General features: G+C 40.0%; 1 protein-coding gene across 1 annotated transcript; it reads right to left on the reverse strand.

Annotated features, from left to right (window-relative positions):
- Window positions 1-4268: 4268 nt before the first annotated feature.
- Window positions 4269-6438, reverse strand: LOC108883053 (cyclin-dependent kinase inhibitor 1C). Its single transcript, XM_018675917.2, has 3 exons — window positions 5730-6438; window positions 5456-5573; window positions 4269-5002 (listed from the first exon to the last, which is right to left on the reverse strand). The coding sequence occupies exons 1-2, from the start codon at window positions 6259-6261 to the stop codon at window positions 5458-5460; spliced, it is 648 nt and encodes a 215-aa protein (XP_018531433.1). The 5' UTR covers window positions 6262-6438; the 3' UTR covers window positions 4269-5002; window positions 5456-5457.
- Between the last annotated feature and the right edge of the window lie 5173 nt (window positions 6439-11611).

Consider the following 11611-nt stretch of genomic DNA (forward strand, 5'->3'; position numbering starts at 1 on the left):
AGAAAAAGGCCTATGAAGAGAGAAAAAGAGAAAGAGAGAGAGAGAGAGAGAGAGAGAGAGAGAAAACATTGGGGCACGCCTGCATCTGGAAAAACCCTAACCAAAAATAACCTGACCTACATTATTAATATAATATTGCTTAAAGGCCCTTCCACTTCTGTAATTCCATCAGTATGTTTTATGGTATTTACTGTCCAAACTGCTCTAGTGTCGCCGTGATATTTGGCGTGTAATTTAAGGGTAAATTGAATAAACTGTTGATTTTGAAGTTCTTTTGTGGTCCCACTGTAGCCTAATATTTAGACTTTATCATCATTATTGGTTTTATTGTAACATTATAAGACAGGAGACTGTCATACTTAGAGAGCCTTTATTTCAAATCCCTAAAACGTATGGCCTGTAATATAATAATTTTTGTGATTAATCAGAGTAATTCCCTAAATTATGACTTTTTAATGGTTTTATTGGACTATCTTTGATGTATTATTATTACGTCTGGTCGTGTAATGTTAAACTCCTGTAATAATTCAATATGGACCACTATCTGCATCAATTAATTCGTCTCTGACACAAACACACACACACAGAGAGAGAGAGAGAGGAGAGAGAGAGAGAGAGAGAAATCACCTTTATGCAAACACGTGGGTCTCTGTGTGCCCACTTCAATCCTGAAGTGGAGGGGGTGGGGTGATGAGGACGGCACAGGTGTCCAACAAACCATCCACCACACCACCCCCAAAACATCCTCTCCTCACACACACACACACACACACTTTCATGTCATCGACCGCACTAAAGATCGCAGGGCCCAAGCTTCAAGGGGAAACAAACTGTAACAATTTAAGGATTCAGATTCAAGTGTCTCAATCAGTCTCATCTGAAATTTTCTCTACTGAGAGTGAAATAAAATTACAAAAAAAAATGGTGATTTTTGGGGCGTAAAATGGCCGAACACGCCCGTGCCCCAGGAGGTCAGAGCCCAGCTTGCAATAAAATATATCCACAATAACATATTCAATGTTGTGTTTGAGTCATTTGTGTTATTTTATTCTTTAATACAACTGAAACCCAGTGTGAGCGGGTATATTCTTGTATCAGGTAAACAGCTATTTCTTTTTTTTTTTTTTTTAGAAAATTCATGAAACACACATCTGTAATGTGCATCTGAATTTCTCATTTGTTAAAAGAAAAAAAACAATATTAAGAGTCTCTATTTTACATTAGAAAAACAGATCTGCAGTGAAGCTTTATTGTTTGTACTTTGTCAATAATTCCTGGACAGTTTTGGTCTGCAGCTCCTAAACATACACAGACCTGAATTCAGGCACCCATTCGTCATGCTATAGGTTAAAAGAAGAAGTCTTTTTTGGGGAAGGGGGGCAAAGAGGGTCAGGGAGCTTTAACTCGGTGACAAAGCCTCATTTGCAGGTCAATGCGATGGCACACTCGCCTCTCCCCTCCATCCAGCTCGCCTTTGTTCCCTGTCGCCTGCGCCGATGCCAGATGGTCATGGAAAATGCTAATTCCCCCTGGCTGATTTTCGTCCTTTCTATATTTAATTGCAGTCTTTGCAGACTGTCCTGTTAATTGTGTGTTTTGAGTGGTTTAAGTTTTTTTTTTCCCTCTGAAATTATATTTTTAGTCGCTACATTTGCTTGAAGCCCATAAGCCACTGTGCATGTCAGAATATCTGTATCTTAATTATTTTTACTTCAGACCCATGAGGGAGCAACAGTTCGGATTGACTAGTGACGCATTTTGATGAAAACTGACGACATTTTATTAGCAGTCGATATGATTTATTACTAAAGACAGAATTAATAGGCTCTGCAAAGACACGCAGAAGATACATTGCCCCTGCATGTTCCCTTTAATTTTGAAGATCGACTTATAAGGATAATATTTATGGTTAGCCTTTCATTACACTGATAAAAAAAAAAATTCAAAAAGATTCAGATTTACGACCTAAGATATTAATTCATTCCTTCTGTTCTGGCAATCCAAATAGCCTCCATTTTAATGGCTGTTTCAAAATAAATACTACAAAATAAAAGCACTTAGTATTCCTCCTTCATTTTACACTAATTTTTGGGGGGGAATGGACTACATGTTTTCTAAATCTTGTGAATTCAATTTTAAATTTGAATCAAATCAAAGGATGAAGGCCTATTCATGAAGTCTTACAAAGAAAAAAAAAACTTCTTCTCTGAAAGTTTTTTTTCATGCTAATCACTGTCTAAAAGGTCAACTACAATTTTATTATGGCTCTAAAAATAGCATAATTCACTTATATACAGTAGCTGGTGTAGAGATATAAATACTGAAGCTTAATTTAACTAAAACAAATAAATATAATTTAACTGATGACTGAGACAAATGACACTGTGGATGTGAGTTTAAAGGTCAGATGAGAGACTGAAGGGCCCATGAGACTGAGCACCTGGTTGTTTGGCTAATTATATTCTATTGTAGTGGGCTTGTTAATGAGGTCTGTATGCTAGCTGTCATCTCTTTCCTTTATGTCCATCATACATACAACAGGGCTGAATTAAGTTATAATTGACATACAATATGCTCTATGGAGTCCATTTACACTGTAAAACCCCACACAGTCGCACAATATTGAGGTCTTGGCATAGAAGCCTGTATTATTTGTGATAGATTTCACTCATTGTGCATGGACAGTCTCATTAAATTGAATGTTTAAAATTAAAACAGATTTTTATTTTTGTGTGTTTAAGGAGAGGCTTACCTTTTGAATTTTGGGCCTTAACCTATGACCTTTCCCACAATGGTTCAAATTCAATACCTTTTTTTGAGAAAACGAATGCGATTTTAAGTTCTATTTATTGGGACAAATTCTATATAGTTACACAGCTGTAGAGACAAATAAAGGAAGATGACCCCTTTAATTCTGAGGGGGGACTTGAGCCCCCTGAATGTGTCCAGTCTCCAACATAGAGGGGACTTCATTAAAGTAACACATGAACAGCTGTTGTCTTTAACATGTAAACTATTGAGAATTTAAAACTACACTGAATGGCCTTGCAGCTCCCCGTGGGCATATGGGCGTTAATTAGCTGGATATAGCCATAGATTAATTATAATATTTTTTTCGCCCATTCCTATCAATAGAACAGCCAGACAAAGTGTCTTTTGTTCTCTGATGCAGGACATTCTGTGGCTGACTGAATGGGTCTTGGCTATGTCTACATGGATTTGCCATATGGCAACAAAAAGGAAAGAATGGAGCCGGAGAGCGCTTTGTGTTGGAAATCAGAACAAGCCCGTCAGAGCTTATGGCTGTATAGAGCTGACAAAGTCACTCTGGCCATCAAAAGTCTCCATTTTCATCGAAACATTAATGTCAGGTAGTCAGAGGTTTTCAAACAAATAGAGAAACCTATACGGAAAATTATGAAATGTGGCTTTGTTTCCTGCGCACTGACAGTGAGTCCAGGCCCAGCGCGCATTCACAGACACTGCTGCATTTGGCTTCTTTCAATTAAGGGTAAACTTGCAAGTATGACCTGTTGAATGGTTTGTTTCAATAGACGAGGACAATTACAAAGACTAGTAGTTTTCTTTTTCCAGCTCTGGCAGGTGGCCTCCACGCCCGGTGTATCCACGGCGGGGTAAACAGTGTGTGTGAGTGGGTCTTTAGAGGGCTTGTTGAGTGCGGGTGGATGTGGGGGTGTCTTCGTGGCGGACAAAGCGGGGATCCAAAGGCAGCTGCTGCTTCTTTAGAGGGGCGAAAGGGCCTTTAAATCCCAGCCTATATCCCGCAGCTGCCATGCTGCCCAAGGCTGCACGTCTGAATGCGTTCTTTCCCCCCGCAAGGTAAAAGTATACGAGCCCATAGGAGCAGACAGATAGAGGCGGAGCTCGATGAAAAGTAATGTACCTGCCATCCCCGGAGGAGGTGGAGAGCAATAAACGTCTGTGATATCACTGCATGGTTGCATTGTTGGGCTTTGTTTGCAACAGTACTTGCATGAAATGTAATAAATCCTCTTAAAACCAATCTTGAATATTGTTAAAATCTACAACCAATAAGGAGAATGCAGCCATCCATCACGAAATCTACAATAAAGCCTTTGTTCATCTAAATGATTAAACATGAGGCTGCTCTCTGGAAACCAGACAACACAAAGTCCCTTTTCTCACTTTCAGTTTCAAGACTAAATTTACCCACAAGTGGTTTCAAAATACCCTGAACTAACAACTAAACCGGACAAACACACACACATTAACAAATCTGCTTAAAGTTGAAGTGAAAAATATTTTATTCTCATCTTTTGCAAGACAATAATTAGGGCACTTGTATGAAAACACAAAAAACGGCTCAGAAACACAAAGAAATCTATTTTTTCAAGTGTGGACTACTATAGGGAAGCTACATGATTGCAAAACATCACGATGGAAAAGATGTAAATAACAAAATAAAATAAAATAAAATAAAAAATATGCCCTTTGGCTAAATTATCAAGGCATATAACACATATAAAGAAACATAAATAAATTATAAGTTAGAATAGTCTTAAAAATATACATTTACAGAAAAACCAGAACAGAAATAAACATTTATAGGCTATTGTCTCTATAAAGCTGTACACTTTTGGCCAGTGTAGACAATTCTTTTTTAAAAGTAATTTAGGATTGCACAGATGTTAAAACATTTAACACTGTCGAGTGGCTGTATGCAAAAGCAATAATGAATGCTACATTTGTACTGGATAGAAGTCATTCGGTGAAATTTCCTCCCTTTCTCCTCTCCCTCCCCAAACCGTTCAGTCCTGAGAGTCTGGTCCGGTGTTCAGGCTTCGCTCCGCCGGGGCACACCAAGCCGAGGCAGCCGGCCGGCCGGTTCGGTCGGACGGGGCTGTTTCTTTCTCCCCACCCTCCGTTCTTTATCCTCCTTTCCAGCTTTTAAGTGGCGGGGACGAACGTCTTCCCCCCTTGATCCTCGAAAAATGCGCAGGCAAAATTGTGCAAAAAACACCTGGGAGGAAGTAAACAAAACACGAGAAGATGTCTGTATTTAGATGTAATTCCGAAGAAGGACGCGACTCAGCTTTCCGAGGAAACAAGAGATGTAACCTCAGCAGCAGGCGTCACCCTTTACCCAAGCCTTTTCCCGCCACATCGTGACGCACATCCCCCTCCCCCAACCACTAGTGTTACTACAGCTACTACTATCACTACTACTGCGATTTCACCACCGCAAACTCTCCCCACCCCCTCTCTCCCCAGATAAGCCTGTCTGCGCTTTTTGGCTCATGTAAATCCTTTACAATTAACACAGGAAAAACAAAACAGAAATAACTAGTTATGAGACAGCACATAGCGTAAACACAACCCACGATATTTAGCGTTACGAACATTTAAGGTGTAACAAAGCAGCACAGGATTTACGCATTTAAAACGGTTTATTAAATACGATAAACCTTCATACCTTCAACGGATCCTCTTTCGTGGAGTTTGTTCCACCGGGATTGGAGACTTGGAGAGGTGGCAAGCGCTCATATCATTAGATTTTCTATCGGCAGCCCTCTTTCGTTTCACGAAAAAGTCTGTAGAGAAGAAGAAAAACAGTTAGTTCACGTAAATTAAACGTAAATTACGCCGAAAGGAGCGACAACTAAATGGATAATTTTGCTACTGGGCGCAGCAGCTGAAGCCGAGCACACAGCCTGGGTATATCAGATTTAAAAATGTCTTATATCTACCTGTGATGTGTGTGTTGTTGTCAGTAGTGGCTGTCCTCTTGCGGGTAACGCACGGAACCTGTCTGTGACTCGGCTTCCCTGAGTTGAGCTTGTCTGTTCGGTTCTCCTGGTTGACCTCCACCTGGCAGGGAGTGCTGCTGCTCTCGGGGACGACCAAACGCTCCAGTACATCCATGCTAGGGGTCTCCGGGAGAACAGAGTCCGAGGAGGGGCACTGCTTGACGGGAGTCGCAGGCACCCTGGTCCTGCCGTTCTGTACAGAGTCCTGATAAAACGCCGGGCTCTTATCCACGGGTACCTCTTCCCATTCGTAATCCCCATCCAGCGGGGTGTTGGCCTCGAAATTAAAGTTCCACCTCTGCTGGTCTCGCTCGGAAATCTCCCGCATCTTGGCTTTCATCTCCCGACTCAGTTCGTCGTGATCCACCGGTCCGAAGAGGTTGCGACAGACGCTGGTGCGTCTGTGGAGAGGGAAGGTCCTCCTGGCCACCAGCCTCTCCTGCGCGCTGCTCGATAACTGGACGTTGGACATCTCCAAAATCTTCCCAAACAAGTTCCACAAGGAATACAGAGGATGATGCCCGATGTGGCTGATTGATCCCTGATGAGAGAATATCAGGTGTTGTTGTTGTCTGTGTCTTTCTCCTCGCTCTCACGTCTCTCCACACCACACAGTTCTGTTTAAATGTACCTTCGTAGTGAGATGTGGAGTATATAACCTCCCAACAGATCCTCCGTCAGAGCAGCCACCTCGGGCGACTTCCTCATTGGTTGCCTTAAGTCCAACCCTCTCCAGAAACACACACACACACACACACACATACATACAACCCCCCACCCTGGTTTCCCGTCGGCCCTCGGTGCCAATTTGGCTGTACACTGAGCCGGACGCAGCGTTTCGATTTTTCTCTCGGACCCTGGGGACCCAACCCTGGGATAACACCGATTGGACTTTCCCGATGTCAGCATGAAGCTGTGTTTGTTTGTGAGTCGTCTTTGGGTGCCCTACACAAACTCCTGCGTCCAGTATCGTACAAAGATTTGTCTTCTGCGTCTTCCGCACAGCTACTGCTGTACTGCGCGTCTGATACTGGATTAGGAGTGGATCTGTTGTATTATGTCACATTAAAGCACTAAATGTTTATACAGCCATTCTACAACGGTTGCTGTTTATTATGATGTTAGAATCAAATGAAAGAGAAACTTAATCTGGCCAGTTAAACGATGTATGACCTCTTGAGGTTCGTACAGTCCTCTCTCTCTGTCGCTCTCCCTCTCTCTCTCTCACACACACACCCTGCTTTTCTCTCTCACCACAATAACAATACCGACGAGCTGCTCGGGTCATATAGTATCTGCGCTCAGCAGTCTGCAGGCATTTCGTAAGCTGAGAGAGCTGCTTTGGTTTTACGCACAGAGGCAAAGTAAACAACACCAAGGGAAGACAGGGTCATAAATGAAAATCGTTTTAATGTAGTCATAAACCCAGCTGAGCAGTTTTAACCATACAAACAAAGTCAGGCACTTTTTCTATAGAATTTCTCTGAAGACGAAATTGTGTTTTATAGATTAAACTTTTTTATGTTTTAAAAAGATTAGTGTAATCCAGTCACGCAGAGGATTACAGCCGCGTACTTTTAAACACTAACGAATACACTGACTGCAGTGAAGGAAATCTAATTAGTTATTTAATGTAAAAAGTAGTTTATTCAATAATGCTTGTTCATCATTATTCAGTATGTACATTCGCTTCATTGTGGGGTAACACACTACAGCTTTCTGTAACAACACCACTGAGGACGTTGACTCCTCAGTGCTTGCTTTAGAGTCTCCAGTCTGCTACCCTCAGATCCCCAGTGAGGAGACAGACAATGCCTCGCACTGGATAATAGGTGCACAGCGTCGCCCTGTGGTTCAAAACCGCTACTGTATTTAGGGCTTTATTAAAAGTGCAGACGCTGCAAAATGACATGCCATAAACCCCCTCATGTGTGTAACTCAGTTTGGCCCTATTGTAGCACTTGCCGTTAACTTGAAAGTACATTGATCCTGGTCTGCAGGGAACTGCACATACATTTTATTTTGACCTGGTCTAGGGTGGTACACTGTATAGGCTGCATATTTCTGACTTTGATTTGTTTGTTTTCTGTGTGTACTTTTACATTTGTTCAGGATTTTTATTTCTGTTCCTACATATCTGGTCTTTCCTTTTTTTTGAATATGTAATCTAATTGCAGTAAGTTTAAACAATTCATTTGGTGTAATTAAGTTCATTTTTTATTCTGAGCTTAAGTGAACCAGTAGCAGCTCAGGAACACACTGTGCCTGTTGTGATGTGTTGTTTACAGGACACATGAAGTCATATGAGGGTCACTCAGGTTGATGAGGTCCCAATATCACATGAATTAAAGTGTGAGACTAACCAGGGCAGAGATGTCACTGTAAGTAGCTGTCTGCCGCAATGATTCACCTTTTCCAAAGGTCACGTGCTCTCTGAAAGTGATGTCCCCTTATCAGGTGATGTTCCTTCCCTCAGGCTGGACATGTGAATCATCTGTGGTGATGCCACAAATCTACATAGACATGCATTTAATTTCATTATGCTGTAAGCAGTTCACATGAAATGTCCAAAAGGAGCAGTCCTATAAAGAATAGTAAAAAAAAAAAAAAAAAAAAAAAACTGTGGTCTTTTTGATCTTATTACACTATATTATTACACTGACTTATTCACAATTATTAGACTGTTTGGTTACAGTGACAAATTACTACAGAAAACTAAAACCTAACTGCAACTTATCTGATGTGATTTTAAATAGTCTTTGAAATAAATTTAAAACATGTCAAGCATGACAAGATAGAATTCTGAGTTGGTTAAGTTGAGCTATGTTCGATGCCACACCTACCTGATGATTATGATCATTATTTTGGCTCTGATCAGAAACATGAAACAAAATTACTCCCTTCCTGTGATTAAAGCAGTTAGAATCTCTGTGTGGTGTCTTGGCTCCCTCTAGTGCTGAAAGCTTCTTACTAAAATGTGACCTTTTTCATTCACAGTAAATATACAGTAAAATCCAGTGTATCTCATTATGTAAGGTATATGGAAATTATGAAATAAAATACTCGGTTTGACCGTATTGATATCCCTTCCCTGATCAATGAAGTGCGTAAACCTTACACCCCTGAATGGATGACAGATTATGATGATAGCCACAACCACAGTTCATCAGTATGATCATAAGGGTGTGCAATGGAAATTATCTGTGTTTTGATAATTTACAGAGAAGTCCACCCTAAAACAAAACTACCATATTTGTCACAGCTTATTACTCAGTTTCAAATTGGTTACAGACTCACTCTGAGAAGTGGGAGGGAGATTTCTTCTCCTCAGGCGTATTTTCTCAGATAATATCAGCTGTTGTTTTAAAGGCCATGAAAATGCAAAGAGAAAGTCTGAATTCATTTTTTTTTTTTTTTTTTTTTGTAAAAAGAGAAGATTATTTCACAGATTTCTTCAGAACAACAAGTATGGTCAGTCGACTACTATGATGTCCTCTGACCTGTTTCTCTTACAAATGCAGCAGTGTGATCCTTTCATCTTTAAATACAAATGCACACACACACACACACACACACACACACACACACACACACACACAGGTCAACACACACAATCCCCCATTGGCTTAACTTGCTCTCTGATGGAATTGGAAATAGCCTGAGGGCTAAATGCATGTTAAGAAGACTCTCATGTCAGTTGATGGAGCAGAGACCAGAAACAGGTTTGCACAGTTTGTGTTTGAAGGTCATGTCCTCTGAATGTGCTTCAGCTATGGCCAGAGATACAATAATCACTGCCAGACCATGACCCAAGAAAAAAATTGCATTTACAGACTTATGTGACAGTTGAGTAATGACAGTTGAATTCAAATAAAACTTCTTATTTTTACTTACTTATTTTTATGCAATTTGATGGATTTGATGACATTAAAGCAGTTAATACAAGGACACTGGATACAGTGTAAATGATACAAAAAAGAAAAAAAATAGAGAGACTAATAAATAGAGCATTGTTCTCTGTGGCTCTCTGCAAAACACCTAAAGAGAAAACAGAGATCTACTGTTTAAATGATAATTATGATACCATTGAACTTATGTAATCACTTATGAACCACATCTATTTTGGTCTGTGGGTATAAGTGTTTTGCTATCTTATTTGTCATGGTTACTGTAAGTGAGTGTTGTTGTTTTTGACCTATAAAGGCATTAACTAAAAGAACCATTTCCAGAGTGCTGCCATCCACCCCCACCTAGACCACTCACCTGAACAAATCCTTTTGATGTCACAGAAGGGCTGCAGGCCACACCATGGGGCCCTTTAAGGTCCTTAGAGGGAGGATAAATGGTCATTTGATCTCAAAATCCCAATGTGACACCTATAAAACTGTTTTCTCTGCATGCTGCCTTCAAGCTTGAAGTTGGCCAGTCCTTTGACACACCCGACTGGGAATAATTTCCTGGATGAGTTAGCAACTATTTCCTACCCAATAATCTGTTCCACCAAATTTTGCATGTTTGCCTATGAGCTCATCAGACCTTTCAGAGACACACATCTTATAAACAGCAGTAAGCAGTGTGGACACTATGACATGACTTTTTCATTATGTCTTGTTATGGGATGGAACTATTTTTACACTGGTGACTCAGTTGCATTACAGCCTTTCTGATATGTTATTTTGTGATTACATTAATGAATGTCTGTTGAGTTGAAGAAAGCTTAACCAGAGCAGTTCATCCACAGAATTTATTGTTTAATGGGGTGTGTAGTGCTGTCAGCATGAGATGCAAACACTGCCTGAGTTTATCCAGCTAAAGCCCTGCAGTTACATTTCCCTTTTATTTTCATTAACTTCTGACCAGTCAGGATTTTGTGTACCTTATTATAAAATTAATTTAAAAAAAACTAATTTTAACACGCCCTGGCTCCCTTGACATCTGTGGTTTCATTTTTTTAAACACTGAAGAATTGCTTATGGCAGCTGTCATTGCCACTGCTTTTATTCACTTTTGTTCCAATAAAAATAGAGAAGAAAATGTTTTCTCCAAAACCTATTGGCATATTATATATCAGCAAAAACTCAGTATGAAAAAAAATCACTCAGCAATTTTACAAGTCAACTCTTCTTTCTGATGATTTATGAAACACATACCTTATTCACTTGGTAGTTCATTTAACAGCTGCTGAATATAACTGTAACATAAATCCTACATCCAGTGGGTTGATGTTTCAGCCAAAACATGCACTGAAATGAAATAAACCTGAGCCCACTGTTTTCAGAACATTTTGTGCAGAGTTAAAAATAGCCATTGGAATGTTTTTGCAATACGTTTGCAGAAGCAGAGACCTAAATTAAAATAGGTGATGAAAAGCCAGTCATACATTACTTGCACCTAACTTGTGCCACTGCTATCAAGATAAGACTTTACAGCTGTGTGCTTTTGTCTTCCTGTCCCTTGAACTACGTTTGAACTCTGTCTAGCCATTATTTTAGCTGCATTTTATAACATGTAACGTCCAGATTTGTAATGTGTATTGTTGGAAGGTTTTCAGCTTTTTCATTTTTTGTTAATTAGGAGATTTAAAGAGGTTTGTGTTATGCTCTGACTCACAGAGACTGTTGGTATATTAAAGGAATAGTCATTGATTAGAAACAATAAATGTCTTCAAAGGAGCAGCATCACTCAAGGGCTTTTGTTTTTTGAATGTAAATTGTTTTATATGACATGACGTCAAACATTATAAACTAGGTTTAGACAAATACGAAAAGCCTTGGGCTATTCCTGCTATTTACCCTTACAATTACAAAACCTCTGTGCTCACA

Source organism: Lates calcarifer, linkage group LG10 (genome assembly GCF_001640805.2).
Source record: "Lates calcarifer isolate ASB-BC8 linkage group LG10, TLL_Latcal_v3, whole genome shotgun sequence".
Taxonomy (NCBI): Eukaryota; Metazoa; Chordata; class Actinopteri; family Centropomidae; genus Lates; species Lates calcarifer.